This window comes from Asterias rubens, chromosome 6 (genome assembly GCF_902459465.1).
Source record: "Asterias rubens chromosome 6, eAstRub1.3, whole genome shotgun sequence".
Taxonomy (NCBI): Eukaryota; Metazoa; Echinodermata; class Asteroidea; order Forcipulatida; family Asteriidae; genus Asterias; species Asterias rubens.
The window spans coordinates 6,934,250-6,955,220 of record NC_047067.1 but is presented as its reverse complement, the minus strand read 5'-3'; the positions used below and the strand labels follow the sequence as shown (position 1 = coordinate 6,955,220).

General features: G+C 39.1%; 1 protein-coding gene across 4 annotated transcripts in view; it reads right to left on the bottom strand.

Annotated features, from left to right (window-relative positions):
• LOC117291297 overlaps positions 1 to 20,971 on the bottom strand; it is a 70,679-nt gene that overhangs the window by 23,937 nt on the left and 25,771 nt on the right. For 2 of the 4 annotated variants that reach the window (XM_033772932.1, XM_033772931.1), the window contains exons 5-6: positions 8,212 to 8,343; positions 7,398 to 7,436 (exon numbers count right to left, since the gene is read on the bottom strand). In XM_033772932.1, coding sequence (XP_033628823.1) covers positions 7,398 to 7,436; positions 8,212 to 8,343 — 171 coding nt within the window. Of the gene's footprint in view, positions 1 to 7,397; positions 7,437 to 8,211; positions 8,344 to 9,748; positions 9,828 to 9,882; positions 9,951 to 20,971 lie in introns of those variants that run through there. The other 2 variants (XM_033772934.1, XM_033772933.1) reach the window with 2 other exon arrangements.

The window sequence follows — 20,971 nt, the reverse complement described above, 5'->3', positions numbered from 1 at the left end:
GTCATACTCAGAGAAACTAAGCTGTCTCAAGTAATATCTATAGGTCCATTTCCTTTGTACGATAATAAATCAATCATTCTAATGACAAGGAAATGAGACATGGTCCCACTGGAAGCTTCAGAGATGGCAAGATGACAAACACCCAAGGGGGAGAGGGTAAGAAATAATGCACCCCTGCTTGCTGTCCAAATGACCCCTGGACCTGGCCGTAAGAGAGCCCCCCTGGCACTGCTCATACACCCTCTGGCAATGTCCTTAACTCATCACTTTGGATGTCAGAATACATCATCCAACCATCCAACACAAAAACAAGGGACTCTCGTGTCGTCTTGGGACCCCCGAAAGACCCCAACTCCGGAATCCGAACTCGACTTTTAATTACAACCAAGCTCCCACATGGATTATCGGACCAAATTGTTTTTAATAATAGAAACATCTTCATTGGTGATAACAGACCGCCTCTACTTCAATATTCTGACTTGACGTACTTTCCTATAGTCAGACAATTGATTGCCAGGTGGGTTTTAATGTTATATTAATATGGAAAGGTCCTCTTTGCAACTGGATGGCACCATTCAATGTCATTTGTTAGCTACTTTTAGGCTCAATGTGCAAACTCGATTTTCAGCGACAACTGGGCAATCCCCCGACGGAGCCATTCAACCGAGACAGAGTTGATTTTCGTTTCGACACGAGATACTTCTGAAATTAGCTCGAAAAATATAAAAAAAAATGAGCTTGAACTAGAAGCCGGGATGTGTGAAAATGTTGCTGATTATCTTTTGATGTTTTCCTGTGGGATTGTTTTTCGTCATGCCCTCTTTCATACATGCGTATGTATGTGAAATTTAATGCAGGTTAAACCATTAGATACGCACGTATCACTCAACATATATTGATCAAGCAGACAATTTGCCAAGCACACATTTTGTTTGGTAAAGTGTTTTTTTTTTAATGAATGAAACAAAACTGTGTGCATGCTTTTCTGGGTCAAAGCATTGACGCTTTTCTAGGCCTAACCTTTCAATCAATGCAAGGCGTGAACAATCTATTGTACTATTTTGAGGAAGGAAACCTAGCACTTGTATCATTTTTTTTTTTTTTTTTTAACTCTTCTTTAGCAGTAACAAAAAACAACAATGCAAAAGAAAAAGAGTATATCAGCTGGTAATCCGAAAACTTAAATGCCCGATTTTTGTCCCGTCAAAATCTTAATCATTTTCTATCATTCTCTTGAGTCCATGTACGGCTTGACCAATCTGTTGCACTACCAATAGTAAAGGAAATCTACATGTACATAGCACACCAAACTGTGCAGCATGTTTTAAAAACTCTTCTTTTTTTATGGGGGGGGGGGAGGGGGCAGTAAAAAAAAAGCAAACGAAAAAGAGTGAATCAGCAGGTTTGTGTAATTTGGAGAGTTGAATGTCCGATCTATAAATGTTTTTCTCAATGCTCATGCATATTTCCTAAAACTAACATGAAAAGCAGACATTTAAAAAGGCATATTTCAGGTCTCCATCCAGGTACATCGAGCCTAACCTGGATTGGCTAGACTGGTAAAAAGGTCATAGGAGAAGGATCAACTCTGCCTGTCTAAAAAGCTTACCTCCTCCGGCAAACTCACTAAAAAACCAGACAATACTCAAAAACAATTCAAAGAAAAAATAGGCCTCTCGTCATCGTTGCCATGGAATTTTGGCCGTCATTCCGAAACTTGTAGATCTCGCTTGGTGGTTTCCGCATCTAAACGATGAAGTCAGACTTCTGTAACGAATCACATTCATGCGTGTCCACATTTACGGCCGACAGAGAGAGAGCCAAAAATTGTAAGTACGTCATGTCTGATTTGATGTCTAGCCGAACATGGCACGTGATTTCACAAACTACATGTACAAGACTCACATGTAGATCTTCCTGCTTAATCTTCCTTGATCTGCAGAAATCTCATCAAGATCCATCTGTCTTGACATCTTTCTCAATTTCCTTAATTGTCTTCTTCGCTGTTTTCTGTCATCCATCCACAATCTTACCTCAGGCACAACTTACACAAGACTTCAGAATAATGATTCCAGAAAGTTCACATTTCTCAAGCAAAAATCTTGAAAGAAGTCATCTTGTCAAGTTTTCACTTAATTTCTTTGGGGAAAACTTTCAGTACTGATCTCAAGTTTTCACTGAACAATTTTAGTAAATATTTTTGGTACTCATAACGACTTTTTACAGAACAATTTAAAAGAAAATTTTCAGTTTTCATCTCAGCTTTCTACAGAACAATTTTAATGCAAACTTTCAGTTTTCATCTCAATTAACTATTTGAAGCAAAAGGGAAACTTGCTGTTTGCTTGCATTTTCATCACTTCGATCTCAAAGATCAAACAAAGTCAAAGCATTGGCTGGTGATCTGTTTCCGATGACGTCTGTTTTATCCAAAAGTCAGATGAGCAACATGTCTGGGATTCTGTTTTCCTTTATTTCCATCAAAAACTGTCTTTCACAGTAAATGTCAGTTCTATATGTTTCTTACGGACATCAAACGGGGCAATTTACAGGAAATTTCACATTTGAATCTTCACATAGGACAAGAAAGGTGTCTCTTGTAAGGTCAAAGAGTTCCTCTTGCAGTTGATTGAATCTAATTGCCCGTAAAAAATGCCTATGTACAAGCAGACATTGCACTTTTTTTTTTTTTTTTCCAACCCTTTGCAGGGATGGTGCACTTTTTGTTTAGAGAGAGCAAGTTCAAACCGTCTTGTTGTCAAGAAGCCACAACACTTGGCTCTTTCACTCAGGTGTGCCTATCCTTCTCTCAGGAGATGGCATGGAAAGGTTATGAGAATTGGTCATGTTTTAATTCACAATGAAAGACTAGAACTTTTCTGCCTTGAAAAAATACAGCATTACTGCAGGTTTTATCTCAATGTACCGTATTGAATATGACGCAACCGTTCAAATATCTGACCTTCAAGATGGCGACTGTGCGCGTATGCGTGCGCGCATATACCGTATAAATAAAACCGGGAATGCTGTGTGCTACAAGATGGCGACTTTTCATAGCAAAAAAAGGGTTATTCAATACGGTCTATACATGTAAGTCTGAAACATGTACAGATGTTAAAAGTATCAGCATACAAATAACCATAAAAAACAATCTGTTGTTCCCAAACTGGTTTGTGCCTTAAAACCAAATTGAGTATCTCCATTTTTAATGCCACTTTCAAAGAACTAAAACAATAACAACCCAACTCGTGAGCATGTGTTCTGTTACCGTGAGTCACTCATGCCAACTCCTAAATCTCACTAAAGATAGAAGGGATTCCAACCTTCAACAGGTGTGGCATTTCAGTTGAGTGAAAGAGGAATAAATAAATTTACCCTGGAATCTCCAGTTATGATTAATAGCACTGTGTGTCTACCGAGGGTGACGAAAATAACACAGGCAGTGTTCTCTGTGTAACTTATTTTTAAATTTCTAAGGGAAAACAAAAAAATATTTTGTATGTACTCAAAAATTGTCATAAATTGTACAAGTACGACCATGATATACATGAGAGGGCATTAACACTCAAGAAGTGGTATTGACTTTGGTATGTACCAAGGCAACACAAATCAGCAAGATACATTTTGTTTGGTCAGAAAGACATTTTTTTTCCTTCTTTTTAACACATAATTTCGAAAAAGCTATAAAAGCATTCCACATGTTGGTTTAAAATGCAAAAAGAACAAAAATCGGGCTGTGAAGGGAACAGGCCTTAACCGCAAGCTTACCACTGGTTATTTTGTTCAAGGATACCCTACTTTGTTATAATCAATATCTTGAATGCAATAACAGCCATCATATGAGCTGTGTGGGTTGATTCTTTTTACCTTGAGTCGCATCTTTAAAACATCACCTTCATGGGTATAGCGCAACAATTCACAGCCAAAGCATGATCAGAACGCAGATAGCCTGAGGAATCGGCTCTCCAAGACACAACACTTTCATCCAACAAGAGATCTTAACATGGTCTCAACTTAATCGGAACAAGAATCCAAAAGAACCCCCCCACACCTGCTTGAAATTTACCCCTTTACTGAAGACAAGACAGTAAGATGGCACACCTAGTAAATACTCCCCCAATCTTCACCGTGCAAAGCCTCGAAATCCTGTAGCAAGGTTGTGGTTTGTCTTACATCCCTGAAGCAGGCAGATAGAGGAGGAGTATAAGTGGGAACCTGCGGTTACCTTCACCAGGATTCAGGATTCTAGACTGATAGGGCAATTGATGGGTTGTACCTAAGCCATGTCTGTATCTGTTATTGCCTTGAAGAAGATCCTGCGCAGGTGATGCATCTTACGATGGGACAACGTCTTCACAACAAATTTTCCTACCAATTGCTGAATACAAATGACATCCAGTAAAAGACAATACTGGAACTGGTCAATGCGTTCACAAAATGGTAGGCACATGAACCTCAAAACTTAAATTGTTCTGCAAGCAACAAAGTCAATCAAAAGGTAACTATCTGAAAAGGAGGTGGGTAATTTAAAGGAAGGGTCATATTCATTTTTGTCAAAGGTACACAAAAAGTGACATGTGAAAATTGATAAAAACCAGAGAGAGGACTTTCACAGGAACATACATGTAGATCCTGCTCGTGTAGCAGGATGACTGCATTTACATTTCGTTGACAAAAACAAATCCTACCTTTAAACTTGAAACCAACGTGGATATAAAGCAAGAGTGGGGTTAACTCTCAAGGTCTTTTCGATAATTATAAAACCTGCTGCGGTTTACGAATTCGGGTTCAATTACAGGATGAAAAGGTTCTTAGACTCGTCTGGGTGATAAACCGGTGCAGTAACACTCTGGCACCTCGCCAATCCCCCACCGATTACCAAGTAATGTGGCACAAAGCACATGTAACAACAATGATCACTCATCTTCTATTTTAACTCCTTTCATATAGCTTTGTTTTAAGCTCAGTGAAAAGAGGTTCATCAATTTGAATTAACATCCAGGGGTCAGGGTATGACCCAGCTGTGTCAAATTCATTGGCATTGTTCAGTCGTGATGCAGTCGAAACTGGCGCCTTAACGTGGTGCCAGCTAGTCTTAACTTTGTGACTCAGTGTGTTTTCCCAATAGGGTCAGATAGTTGGTTTTCATTGACAGCCCTAACTGACCAAACAAAATATCTGTGGTCCACCCCCTTCTCCTCGCTGCCCCCTTTTTTCTGTTTGCCCCCCCCTTTTCTGCTTACCCCCTCCTCTAATAGAACAGGTGTTCCAACATGTATCGTTAAAGCCGGACCACGCTTATCTTGTCACTACAGATTAGATGCCCCCTGAAACAATACACTTGTTCTGTCACCCCGCTGCGTTGTGTCACAACACCTCTAGCTGATCCAAGCAATAAAAAAACACCTTAAAAACATCCTCTGTTTTAAAGAGATACTATTTGGCTGCTTCCTAGGCTTCGTCAGTGTCTTTGGTCGGATCACCAAAAAGACCTAGTCTTCACTGACACACAGAGCAAACTCAGTCCTTACTATCGGACTTTAGACATCACAAAAAGCACTTAAACCTGAGCACAAAGAGAATTTTGAAATAAAGCTGTTGTTTTGTACATGTTCACCCTCCATACCTAAGCTTACCATCATTGGAAAGAGACAGATTATTATACATCAAAAGCACTCAAGCCAGAGCAAAAAAAAAACATTTTGCAATACAGCTGTAGTTTCATCCACAATCTTCCCCCATACCCAAGCTTAATGTCATTGGAAACAGAAAGATCACATCTTTCGCAGAGGTACCAATGGCGATTGCCTCCATGCCCCTTGGTCATTGCCTTGGTGCCTTTGAAATGTTCCAGTAGAAATTTCCTCATAGGATGCCCTTTAATTACACAGGAGATAATGCCTCGGTGCCCCTGCCCTTTAAAAACCGACAGCATACAGACAAAAATCAGCATACATGAATGATGGCCCCTGTGCAATCAGACGCCACCAGAGCCATCAGCCCTTCTTTAAACTTGTCTTCCAGTCTCTCACCCAACGCACTGTTCTGTCCCATCAGTCTCCAGACTCAATATTACAGGAAACACAAGCTTAAGATTCGACAAAGAATCACGTCTGATAGGACCTTTACACAAAGCGCAGCCTTGTGTCCTTCACCAATACCTCGCACATCCAATGACAAAATACATTAGTTTCAATTTTCTATCTTCTCCCTTTCTTACCAGAAAGTGGAAACCACTGCAAAAACAACAAGTGGTTCTTGCCCTACAGCTGCCTGTCACTTGTGATCATCAAAGAGACAAATTCTTGGAGACGGATTTGAACTTGTGACCTGGAAATAATATGTTTCTAACATTACAGGGGAAGGAACAATAGCGGTAGCCATCTGAATCACAGAGAACAAAATCGGAAAAGTCCAATTGAGAGATAGCGACCTTGTACAAAATGGAAACCATGCTTCAGAATCATACCGACTGATCAAATCACATTATTCTTAGCCAATGGAACTGAGGCTGTGTTTTTAATCTCATCAGTCATTGAGATCATACCTTCTCTGTGGCTCTGGAAATAATTGCGTCAAAACATGAGGGCCTAGTAACATACTATTGGACCGAGTAGAAGACACACCATAACGACCTTTCTAAGCTTTAGCTTCATTGATTCAAGTGGGTAAGCACTCAAAGGCAAAGTATACCATTTTCGCCGAAAAGCCGAATTGGTTTTATGTCCGCTAAGGAAGAATAACTTGTAATTGGAAGTTACACATGTAATAAAGGTGCTGACAAGGCTCGTCTCTGACTACAGCCTATCGGTCAGCTTGGGACAAACAGAGGTGGAACTCCCGTCATCAAAAGGGTCCCAATGAGTCAGTCATGACTACCAGGACTTCAATGACAAATTCAGCCCTAAATTTAAAACAATTTGGTTAATATGATTGCTAAAATCTGTAATACTTCATAATCAGGAGAAGATTTCTTGTCCAAAGACATTTTGAAGGAAGCCACTCACATGTCAGACATAAACTCTGCTGGACCGATGGAATAAAGCACTTGACAGACATGTCTCTGACCACAGCCTCTACAGGTCAGCTTTGAACAGGCAGAGGTAAAACTCTGTCATCAAAAGGGTCACAATGAGTCAATCGTGACTCTCAGGACTGCGACGACAATAAACTAGGCAGTAAGGCACACATCCTATAAGTCATGACACAACTTTTCAGCTGGTTGATAGAACCTGCATTTGTCAAATACAATATTGCTTTTATCTGAAAGTCAACCATCTAGCCACACTCTATGAAGGAGTGCTGCTGCGGCTCACTGCAAAAGTTGCTTAAGATTCACAGCAGAGACTGCTAAGACAAGGAACAAGATGAATACAGGACTCTCAATTCTCACTTACCTTCTGCATTAAGAGGGCTTGAACCACTTGATTGGCCACCTGTGGGAAAACAAAGAAGAGAACATCAGACATGCAAAGACAAGGATGTCAAATATCGTTGCACAAAATAGAATTTAGATTTAGCATTTGAAGATGTGCGTTGTCTTCCGTATGGGCAAATTAATTAAATGAGTAAAGACTTCATAGTTTCACTTTATATGGGGTTCAATTTGAAAAAATCTACTGTATGAACTGAACAAATCCATTTTGTTTTGGTTTTCAGTGATTAGTTATCAGCTACAAATTATGCAAGGCATTTGTAAGTAATATATGTATGTGTGCATTATTGAAGTCCTACATGTACCTTCAACCAAACCTCAAAATGTTTTAACATTTTGAGGTTTTGAGATTTTAAAATAGATTCTAAGTCTTCCTTTAAATCTAAATTGAACAGTTCTTCATTATCAGGCCTTTGTTTCATTATCAGGGGAAAGAACAAAACTAAAGCTCTACATTTATAGACTGTGTAGTCGTTGTGTGCATTTGAATAGGGCCCCCGTCAAGTTTATAAAAAAATGTTCATTCAATTATTACAGCAGAGTCTTTTAGACCCTGAGAGTCCCTACTAAATTTGAAGGTGTTTTTTTTCTTCGAAGTATCTCAAAATTTTAAAAGATATTTGAGACTTACATTAAAGATACAGTTTCTTCCAAGATACAATTACACAGATCCATGGGACATCAGCAAGTTTTTGTTTTTCACTGAATGGTTACCCAGGATAAACAAGAAATTACAGAAAAGAAGAAAAAAATCAACTATTCCTGGTTTTCCTTACCTCATCAAGGCATCGCTCATACTGGTCTCGTTGGTTCTCATTCTCCAAGACGAGAGCGGAGTTCTCGGCTTCAAGAAGTCGCAATCTCTCAAGCAACATTGTCTTCTCTTGCTGTATCTCCTCATGACCGACCTGTAAGATCCAAATCAAGGAAATACTTCTTCAATTCACGCAGGAAAACATTCATTGTGGGTGATCTCCACGCGATGAGAATCATGCTCTCAGGAAATTGGGTGCGTACGAACTAGTTTCTGCTCATGTGCACAGCCACAATCATTGGTACCCTTTTTGTTTTCAAGGACACCAATTGAACAACTAATAAGTATTGAGTAACTCTTTGCACAAATATTGTCTACGACATACTCAAGTAGTTTTTATTCATTGTTCATAAATACCCAAGACAGTTCTGCTATTTCAATTTGTTGGAGAGCGCAGTACATGGGGTGTTTAAACGGCTGATAAAGACAAAGCTGGAGCTGTTTAAAACTGGCTGGCTTCACGTGTTTGGCGCGCAAATTCATGTTTGCCAATTTAATTATGAGGAATGCAATTTATAGCTATTAGTAATAGCGCGTTACATATTTGTACACGTGCACACAACCCAAAGGGCACCAAACAGAATTTCAAAAAAGTTTTTGAAAAATGTACAAACTTTGAAAATTCGTTACCAAGTAAGTTTTTATGCTAGTGATTATTTTGAATAATTACCAAGTGCCCAGTGCCTTTAAGGCCCATTGAGTAGCCTTGTAATAGATACCATATGAGACACATCATCATGAACATGGTGTCTGTCCTTGCAGGGAATTACTCATTGCCAAATATCATGGATTATTGCTACACAGACAGTCTAGGGCCTCAAATACCAGGCACTTAAGCCCACAATATGTCACACACAATTAATTTATGAAGAAATGTCTCAAACTAACAGCAGTGGCCTCAGAACTACACACAAAATAATGCTCTAGTGTCCCCAAAGCAAATTTAACATCTACCCCTTGTACATGTATCTAACCACTATGTTATGTGAATTAGGAAAAACAGCTGGTAAGCAGGATCACATAAAATTACAACGATTTTTACATATGAGAAATACTATGACTTCTTGCATGACAAATACCACATCTGAGTACATAAAGTAATCATATAAGGGTGAGTTTCTTTGACAAATAATAAATGCGTGAATGAGTATCGCGAAAAGAGTCTTACGTCAAACAATAGAGTAAGGACAGAAAGCCCAAACCCAAAAGGCTGCTTACATGTTACTAGTCTGATAGGGATAGAGTCAGGGTTAAAGACGTCAAACAAGATGTAAGCTGTACCCTCTGCTGTAATCATCAAACTCTACATGCACTTATCTGAAAGGTCTTGGTGAATCAGGAGAAGCAACTTGAGGTTTAAATTTCAAATTTCCAGGATCCAATCAACAGTCGATATATTGAAACCGGTGTTTAAAGTACCGAAAAGACAGCATGATGAACAATCAAAATTTGATCAAAGATTACGTTCCTACTAGACATGCATGATCACGCAAGCTTACACTTTTCCTCCAATCGTTGATCCGTATCACAGAAAAGCTTACATCCGTTGAAGCCATCCAACGAAAACTTGTATAATCCACGGCCTAATCCCAAGACTCGTGTAAAAGTTCTCAAGCAACAATAGAGGGCATACCTTATAAAGAACCATCCAGCTTACAACTGTGCATACAACAACCCGCTAACAAATATCAGACAAGTCACCCTGCAATTTCAGGCTCCTACGACAAAATGCCCGATCGTTTACAGGGAGAACTAGTCAGGATGAGATTGGAGAGCCATTCACTGGCAGTCTGCTGGAACGTCAGTGACAGCTAAACTCTGTTAAAGTCCCCGGTAACATTGTGAATGATCGTTGGGGAAGCCTGACGGGCTTTACAGTCTATGACTAATTACCCCATGCATTAGACAATCCAGGCACCGTGTAAAAAACATCACTGGTGCACCACGAACAAGAGGGGAAAAAATGAAAAGGGGCTCATGATGCGTAACATTAATCAGGTCTGGTTCAAGGAGAAAAGAGGCAGAGATGGAAACACTTTCATTGAGCCAAGAGCTGTAATTTGCCCTCTCACAAATTTACAACAATCAATATTTACCAATGAGGGACCTTATCATATCGACGACTGGAATATTTTTGAAGGTAATTCTAAACAATCATCTTGCACAACTTTCTTTCAATCTACAATTTGAAAATGTTCTGTTCAATCTTTCCCTCTCCAAAATTGTTTGCAAAAGTTATGAATATTGAAAGAATATCCCAGAATAGTACATTGGATACCTTGCTTTATTCATGTGTAGCATGAATTGAAGCATGCAAAGAAATGTCAAATTTACAGATAACATGACACTGGCAGTGACTAAACATTTTAAAGGGTGAATACATATTGGTTACAATCAATGGTTGCAAAAGTTATGAATATTGCAAGAATATCCAAGAATAGTACAAATTGGATACCTTGCTTTATTCATGTGTAGCATGAATTGAAGCATGCAAAGAAATGTCCAATTTACAGATAACATGACACTGGCAGTGACTAAACATTTTAAAGGGTGAATACATATTGGTTACAATCAATGGTTACGTTTTAAAATATGGCTCAGTGTCATTATCTAGTGAAAATCAGAATGTTATGCTACTGCCTTATTAAAAATACTATCTTCAGAAAGAATATCAGTGCATCAAATTCATAACTCTGCCTGATCATGTCTAAAAGTATGGAACATTTTAAATCATAGGTACGGCCTCATTCAGGTTCCATCTGCCCATTTGAACCTCTACACCAAAAGTGCTGCTTTCTGAAGTTGTGGTTTAAAAAAAGGCCTGACGATAGGGCACCTGATCATTTTGCTCCTCTTGTTATTTAAACAGTAAGTCCTAGCTTGGGTCAATGGTAAGAAGTCTTACAGGCCTGTATGCTTCGTTTTTGAAAGGGCAAGGGCACCAAGGCATTTTCAACTTGGTAAAGGGCACCCTATGAGGAAATTGTAAATTTGTACTACAGCAATTCAGGGGCACCAAGGCAATGACAAGGGGCCACGGAGGCAATCGCCTTCGTTGCCTCCGTGAAGTATCAGGCCTGAGTCTAGGGGAAATGCATTATGAGATATCACCCTTAAAAGGTTCTTCGGACACAAAAGGTTCAAAGTTCTTTGATGCATTCAACTCGCTGTCCTGTTCTCGTCGAGTCATTGCTTTTTATTGATTTGTTGTGAGGCGATACATGTATAGACTGCCAAGGGAAGTATCTTACCTCAAGGCTTATAACTAAGCAACACTTAAGACTTGGAGATATCACGCGAGAATGTATGTACTTTTCGTATTTATACATGACATTCTGATATCAAAGATGTACTGTGTGTATTGATCTGGCTTAATTTCATTTCCATCTTTATCCCCGCAAGTATTCAGGAATTTTCACTTATCTCTCTCCAAGAATTCATCTCTGAAAGACCCTGTCTCTGCAGGCATGTACTTTATGTGACATATTTTTATTTGCATTTTATCCATTGCGGACAAAACAAAATCAGGTTGTCTCCTGGTCATACATTTGCAGATTAAGCTTAATGTGTTTAACAATTAAAGGCCTAATTTAAGAAAGCTTGTATTCAGAAAACACTGGCAAGAAATTTATTTGACTATCACAACTGGACAAGGGACCAGTCATAGGTAATACAATGATATATAATTATGTAGTTTTGGGTGTTGACCAACACATTTCGAGTGTTGACCAACCAAATTTGTGAACATAGTAGCTCTATGGGAATCACGCTTAAAAAGTTTGTTGTGGAGAGTCGTAACGGAGTCATCAGGGTGTAGGGTTCGAATCTAGGTCATGACACCTGTGTCCTTGAGCAAGACACTTAAACTATAATTGCTTATCTTCACCAAGGGGGATATGGGTATGTGAAGGAAGGTTGTGATTAATCTGGTTTTGCGCACAACATGATTGGCAGCACAGGCTGTATACTCCCCGAGGAGATGAGATGGCTTAATATGAAATAATTGGCCCATTGACCAATGGCAATATTAATTTAAGCGCGCAAAGACCAAGGAATTACATTATGTAAGAGCTGTTATAATAATTAATATTACACAACAACAGCTTTGACTACGTCTCTGGCTTAAACTCAGCCATCTTGGGTCCATAGCACACAGCTTTAGAATGGCTGAAGCCACAGCCACTAATGGTTTCAAACAAGCCACATCCAGTCATCATGGAGGATTTGTGGATCATCTATAACCTCTGCTGTTTCAACAACCTTAAGGAAGGAAGGGAGGGCAAGGATAGTGGGAGGTTGGGAGAGGCGGAGGCCAGGGGGTTGTTTTTGTTTGCCGAGGAGACGCTCTGCAAAGTGACAAGTCTGAACTTTAAGGCTTTCCTGAAGATTTCCCCTGATGGGAAAAAGTTATGGACACATCTGTTGTCAAATTACTCTTAATATCATAGATCGGTATGGTTTGGGACAAGTATGATGGACATAAATACTTACGTGGGAGTGGAGGACATTTTTTGAACAGGGTCATTGATTGAATTTGGACACTCTAACTTGTGATGACTTCTGGAGACTATGAGCTAATTTCTGTGACGTTTGTTTGTTGACAAGTCTATTAATGGAGGCGAATAGATAATAGTTGCTTCTTATTTAGCGGTCAAATCTGTCAATCGGTGACCCTCAAGGTGCGTCAGCATTTTTTTCAGTCCGAAGCCTGGCCGGTAGAGCAGAAAGCACTACCTCCCCAATTTTGCGTAGCAAGTGTCACAACCGGGATTCGAACCCACACTCTGCTGAATCCGGTGCTTTTAACCGCTCAGCCATGACACGACATATGCAGCTGATCGAACCAGGAAGTACAGGGCAAACCCCTTATCTTTTTGATAAGCGCACTGTGGTCTCGTATGTGAATTACACAACACACAGGACCAACAGCTTTAAGTCTTATCCGAAGGCCCCAACAATTGTGGTAAAGCATCTTGCTTAAGGACACAAGTGTCACGCCAAGGAATCGAACCCACAGAAACACCAGAGCTTGAGTCCAGTGGCTTTTATCCGCCCAGCCACTAACACGCCATAAATGGATACTGTGGTGACAAATCCTGCTTCAGAATTTTCTGCTTTGCAGAAAATCAGCAGGATACCAGTCACAAATTCTGCAAAGGACAAGGTATTTGGGCTGGTAACCATATTATGGAAATGATCATCATTTGGAGCTTAGCCGCTTTTTGTGCTATGAAATTTGGCCCTGACAGCGAAGAGGTACAAGCAACAATACCCATAGGGTGGGGGGGTTAGATACCAAGCAGAATCCAAGGGTAGACAATCTTGGCATATGATATCAGGGACAATGGTTGAGGAGAGGTATTTCCCCCATGTATTGAGTTATGGTCGCCACATGTCATCACACATTAAGCCTGCATGTGCCGACATTCAGCTAAGCTAACCTGGATCTGATAGTCGGAGTAACCTTGGCTTCATCCCCAGACGATGAGTAACTTCCCTCTACCCCAGACTAGAATGCAAGGTAGACCTTCCCAGGGGTGGGGTGGTATGGTTTCCATTGGTAAACATGGATTTGGGTGGGGGGGGGGGTCTTGCTGTTCTTGTTTTCAAAGACCAGCGTTCTCACTTGGTGTATCCCAATAAATGTGTATGCATTGAATAACAAATCTGTGAAGTTGCAAGTTAGAGAATAATGAACGAAAAAACACCCTTGTTGCACAAATATGTGTGCTTGCAGATGCCTAAATGAGGCTTCAGGCCTCAAGTAGTTTAAAGCCATTAGACACTTTCTGAACAGAACAAAAATTAAAAGTTCACAGATTTACAAATAACTACAGGGTTTACAGAAGGGAATGGTGAAAGACTTCCCTTGAAATATTATTCCATGAAATGCTTTTCTTTGTGAGAAAACATTAAAACAATTATCAATTCTCGATATCGAGAATAACGGATTTATTTTAAACACATGTCATGACACGGCGAAACATGCAGAAACAAGGGTGGGTTTCCCCTTTATTTTTTCTTGACTCCGATGACCGATTGAGCCTAAATTTTCACAGGTTTGTTATTTTATATATAAGTTGTGATAGACGAAGTGTGGGCCTTTGGACAATACCGTTTACCGATGTTGTGCGATTGCTTTAATTATTTGAGTTATAGAAATTCAACACCTATAAGAAATTACCTCATTCTCAACAACTATGTTACTTCAGAGGGGCCCGTATCTCACAATACTTTATACTTTCAACAGCTCTCCATTACTTGTTACCAGGCAAGTTTTTATGGCAACAATTATTTTGAGTAATTATGAATAGTGTCCAGTGCCTTTAAGCTGTACCGCTCCTTAAATGCCTTCATTCAATGGCAGAGCTTTGAGCCGCTGTTTGCTGGTAATCTCACCTGTCCAGATTGATTGTTCCCATACTTCTAATCATGTTAACAACTTACTTAACAATCTGCTGAAATTTCAAGTACGCCCACTAAACTTCATCTGTCTGCAGGTGTATAAGCGAGGCCTGGACTTTCAACAGAATTGACGCCAGCCTTTGCTACGGTGTCTTTCCTGGTCTTGGTCCTTGTTAAACTTCAAATGTCCCTATATTACCACGGAATTTTCGCTGAAGTAGACGAGCAATGTATGACAATTATTATTATTTAAAGGGGTGAACCGGGAAAGATTTGCTGCCCTTAAAGGCATGGTTTTTGTCAACCTAATTGATTTATCTGTACAATTATTAAGGAAGATACAACAAAAGTTAGACGTGAATGTTTCAGCTGATTATTAATACAGTGTCAACTTTCTAAGAAGACATCCCGGTAATTTTAGGGGAAAATGTTTTGCCGTGACATCGTGTAGATAAATCTCTTTTAAGTGACTAGCGGGAAACCCGTGCTACGCGCGGGTCTCGCTAGAGTTAGGGCTGTTTCGATTTCACAAAGCACTAAGATTGATCTTAACTCTGTATCAATCTTAATTGCTAAGCAAAGAGTGACGTCAAAATACCAATTACCCTGTCCTTGTTTGTACTTGTTGGTTATTTTTTTTCCGTTGGTGATTCTGAGACAAACTGGAGGACTGAATGTTTGGGACAGTAAACTCTATCCATCGTCAGAAGACTGCTGGATTCCCACTACGTAATACTACATAAGTTTCAAATCCTGCATACAACCTGTGCCATTTCCTTCAAAATTCATCCCAAGTCACCCACCAAATCCAACATCATTCTCAACTTCTAAAAAGTACATTCATCACCCCCCCCCCCTACAACCCCTAAACCTTGTTCTCATCATTTAATCAAATACACTTATCATCTCTACCCATCACAAGTCCGCGTTTCATGAGTTCAATTGCTCCCAAGGACACACGTGTTGCACTGCTATCTTGGCCAGGATTCAAAACCTCAACATTTTTTATTTCATTTGTGACGCATGCAACAGCGACTAGATGGCAAATAACAGGATGGGTAGATCGGGTTCTTGGGATGTGGTGAACCAGAAGCTCCGGAGTAAACTCCTACTCTTTCCACAATAAGTGTTCTAGATTATTTTAACCCCCAGGTGTACATTAATAGGTGTACATTAATATCCCAGTCATGTGGGACCTACACCTACCTGAGCGGAAAGTTTTCAACGCAAATGCTATTTTAACTTGTTTATAATGCACTTGTTCACCATTTTAATGTAATTTTGATATGTGTACACTTCTGAATTTTTCGTAATTATCGATTAAAAAAAATCAGGCCCCAACCGAAAGGTTTTGAAAAACTAAAAACACTTCTGCCGTTGACGGTGCGCGTCGAATGACAATGCCGCTGACGTCATATCTGGGAGCTTGCTTTGTTATGCCTCCACACTGCAACAAAGCGGCTTTACAAATTGGAGCTCCCAGAGATGACATTTTGAGAGTGATTACGTAACAGGGCTTTTCGCAAATCTCTCAGAAAAGCGCTGGATAAGGTCATTCAAAATGATTGTTTTTTTATACAATTGAAATCTATTTGTAGTCTTATGACTCGATTTCCTTATTCATTGAAAACATTTTAAGTGAAATTCAGCAAAGTTTACGACTTGACATTTTCGTTCAAGCAGGTCTTTAACATCCCATCCTAGAAAAAAAGTGTAGTGTCTTCCTTAAAGACTGCCTTGACCAACAGAGAGCACACATTTGCATCACCAAAAAAAGATACATTGAAGTCAAACACACTCTCAGCAAATGGAGCAATTAAGTCTATAAAACTGCAGCAGCTCTGCTGCATTCAAAATGTAAAGTCTACAATATAACCAGCTGAGTCTAGGATATTATGTGGAACTACAAACCCGCCCCAAAAACTTGTGCTATGTAATAAAACTAAACATATACCCTCCCATCTTTCCCCCACTCAAAGTTGTTAACCCAAACTGGAGTGGAGACTGCACAATGAGAGCTAACTTGAACAGGGGGCGGAGTGGGCTGTGGGGGGGGGCAAACAATTCAGTCTGAAATTTTTTAGCAATTAAAAAAATATAATACAACATTAAAAAAGAAGGCTTTAAACAAATTAGGAATGTGCACAAACAATTAATATTAATTGCTTGCTTTTCCTTTTGGGGCGTAAAAAAGAAAAGTCGACAGCTTTTTGTTGCTGGCCCAACAAGATTTGGCCGGAGATTGTAGGTTAATGTGCCTGTTGATGAAAAAAATCCAGGGACCTCAAGACTTTTTAAAAATAGGAACCAGAACAGTATGAAAGAGAAGGTAGAGATATCTTACACTTTGATAACTCAAGGGGAAGACAGGAAGCTTCACTATCCCCTTCCGCGGGATGTCTTCAAATAATGCCAAAGGAAAATTGTCTGGCCACGCAGAAATAATGAACCTTTTACTGCCAAAACACCCCCGGATCCAGGCAGGCGGGTTTCTTGTGGATTCACAATGGGAGGGGATGTTTAAATACATGGAAATATCTGGTTTTTCAAAGGTCATTCTTTTGCTGAGAAAATGTCAGAGGATAAGACCGTAGTGGAAAGAAGGTAAATTCATCACACATCAGTTGAGAACCAGCCACCCCCACACCCACTACCCCCAGTACCGAATTAAAACAAACTCAGGCGAAACAACATCGAGGAAAGGGGATTTGAAGGACCTGTCTTACTTATTTACCTCTGACCTAATTTGGATGAGCTCTTAAAATGAAATTGCTTTAGCGGGGATAAATCTTGCTTTGCAAAAGTAGAAAACCAGGCATGACCGGTTTCTCGCTTATCAAAATCAAATAAACTCATTCAGCAGAAATCCAAGAAGATGTGATTGTTAAGAGAAATATTGAGATCTTCTTGGTTGTCTAAGGAAAACGACTTTGGTTTTTGAAATCCTCAGTTGTTTTAATCCTATACAAATGAAGATACAATAAAACTAACCTGAGAAAATTTTGTTTCAAAACAAGATAGCGGTTTTTAGACATCACCGGAAATCTTGTGTGGTTATGTCCAGCAGGGAAGAATAATTTGAAACTGGAAAACACAATCTGAGAAACATTTCTCATCTGAAATGTTTTTGCATCCCTTTCAGTCTAAAACTGTATTCCTATGAAAGGAACTGTTTCCTAAAATTGTATACAATATCAACAGCTACAATGCTTCTTACTAAGTAAATTTTAATGGTAATTAATATTTGGAGTAATTACCAAATGTATAACCTCCATTTATGTTTGCAACATGTGCCTAAACATTGACTTTAGCCCTTTTCACTGAAGAGCTACGTAGTTACAAACAACCCAAGGAACATAGGGAATTACTACTCTGCCACCAACATCTGTGTTCATTCATTTCACCATTCTTGCAAATTTTCCTGTGGGGGAACATTCAGTTAGCTCAGCTCAGCGTTAGGCCGAGTAAAAAAAACCCAACATGTTTCACGTCCGGGTTTTTCAAAAAAAGGAGGAAGAGGGGCTTTTTATTTCAAGATGGCCGCCATTCTTTGTTAAAATGTCAAATATCCATTGTTTTTTCTACTGCTGAAATACACAAAACATCACTGAAACAGTTTAGTCGAGGCGTTCAGACAAGACATTCAGAATGTTTTTGCTGAGATCATTTAAAATAACCCTATTAAAAAAATATATATATATATATATATATAAAAATGTGCATAAAAAATAAAAATAAAATAAAAAAGGAGGCGGCCTGTAAAAAGGAAGCGGGCGGGGACACTAAACATGTTTCTTTTTTTACTTGGCCTTATCTTCCTTACTCCTAAAACAGGGCAATGTTGTTTCCCTTGGAATGGGCTATTTCTAGGGCTGTTCGAGGTATGAAAGGTCAAACAAAACGGATTTGAAAATCCCGGGAAATCATGTGAGAAGGGCTCAGAATGCAACTTTCCTTGTTCTGTTCAGAAATTTCCATTTTCCTCCGCGGCTTATTTTCTCTACTTGTAACTAATTTCCAGGGTTATAACATCTGATCCTGTTTAAGGGGCACTAGTGGAAACTACTGCCTCCGTCGACGTGTCAGAGGGTTAACCGCTTATGAAAATAATTTTACCAGTGATCCGTCCATGTTGAAATTTGATCTTCCTGTTCCCTTTTACAGTTAATTAGCGCAAATCTGGTTTCTGACGACAGGCTGACTCTTTTATAATCTAAAGAAAACAACAACTGTAATTCCGTTTTTGATGATAAACACTGTTTCAGTTTCGATTGAAGAAGTTTGAAAATAATTTGTCCCCACTTTTGAAGACTGAAATGTTGTTTAAGTACGCAAATAAATCAAGGAGATCATTTGAGTTTTACATGCCGGCTCCATGGCAACTGAACAACATAGAAAAAAAAGAGTGAATTGATAGCTTCCACTTTGTAATATTTGGGACAAACAAGCTTCAAAGTTTTCAAGTAATTTCTGCTTGCTGTCACATGACACGTTTGGTAAGGAAATAAAGGTAAAATGTGATTTAAAATCATGTTCATGACATTGTTTTACTCATTTCTCAAAAACTTCAGCGCCTCAGTAAGTAATATTTGAAGGGAAGCTTTCCACTATCATTATCTTCAAACCCTGTAAGTTTAATGTTAATCTATGGACATTTTAAAAGGACCCAAATCCTTTAAAGGCAGTGGACACTATTGGTAATTACTCAAAATAATTTTTAGCATAAAACCTCACTTGGTAACGAGTAATGGGGAGAGGTTTATAGTATAAAACATTGTGGGAAACGGCTCCCTCTGAAGTGATTTTCCACGAATTTGATTTCAAGACCTCAAGTTTAGAATTTGAGGTCTCGAAATCAAGCATCTGAAAGCGCACAACTTCGTGTGACAAGGGTATTTTTTATTTCATTCATATCTCGCAACTTCGATGACCAATTGAGCTCAAATTTTCACAGGTTTGTTATTTTATCCATATGTTTAGATACACCAAGTGAGATGACTGGTCTTTGACAATTACCAACAGTGTCCACTGTCTTTAAGCATATAAAATATAAGAGCAAAACACTGCTGCTTACCAGAACAAAACACTGCTGCTTACCCAAACAAGATTTCCAGCCGAGCCCACAACCTTGTCGTGTTTACAGGGGCATCCACGTTTGTTTTTCAGCAGATTCTCAAGCACTATTACACAGGTATTTTCTGCTCTTAAAACAGTAGTTCTATGAAATTTGGACCAAGCTTCCCAACAATAAAAAATGACTGATGCTCTATTGTCACAATTGCGTCTCCACCATGCAAGGTTTCAAATCCATCTATTGGTAATTATTCAAAATAATTATTTGCATAAAACCTTACTTGGTGACGAGTACAGCAAGTGAGAAGACTGATCTTTGACAATTACCAATAGTGTCCAGTGTCTTTTTAAAACATATCCTCTGGCAAAACAACATTTAAGATTTTTTATGGAGTTTTTTGAAACAGCTTTGTCACCATCTGTTGTCATTTTCTAACGCCTACACTTTTATAGTGTAGTTATTCGTTATGATTAATGAATTGCCATTAGTGCAACAGGGAAGCCAGCTAAAGGGGGCTTCCTTTACAACTACTAAACGTAAATTGGTGCTCCTTGCATCCCCTGTGTATATGAGCCATAAAAGTAGGACACCTTGGCACAAAACCAAAAAACCTGCAGTAGTGAAAGTGATTTGTTACTCAATTTGGAATTTTTGGATGAACAACATATTCCTTTTGTTTCATGGAAGTCCCCTACGGCTCTTTGCCATTTTATGGCGTGTGAATATTTGACAGAGTCTTTCCTCAACTATTATGCACTCCTTCAGGAGTCAACATGCTGACAATTGAACAGAGACACATTTTAAAGCCATTGGACACTTTCGGTACAGAAACAAACTAAAAGTTCACAGATTTACAAATAATTTACAGGGTTTACAGAAGGTAATAATTAAAGATTTCTCTTGAAATATTACTCCATTAAATGCTTTACTTTTTGAGAAAACATTAAAACAATATCAATTCTCGATAGCGAGAAATACGATATTTATTTTAAACACATGTCATGACATGGCGAAACGTGCGGAAACAAGGGTGGGTTTTCCCGTTATTTTCTCCCGACTCCGATGACCGATTGAGCCTAAATTTTCACAGGTTTGTTATTTTATATATAAGTTGTGATACACGAAGTGTGGGACTTGAACAATACTGTTTCCAGAAAGTGTCCAATGGCTTTAAGGGGAAATTATTGGTTAACTGTTACGAAAGATTTACGGTTTTGAGAAATCAGTTGTTTTGTGTTATGCA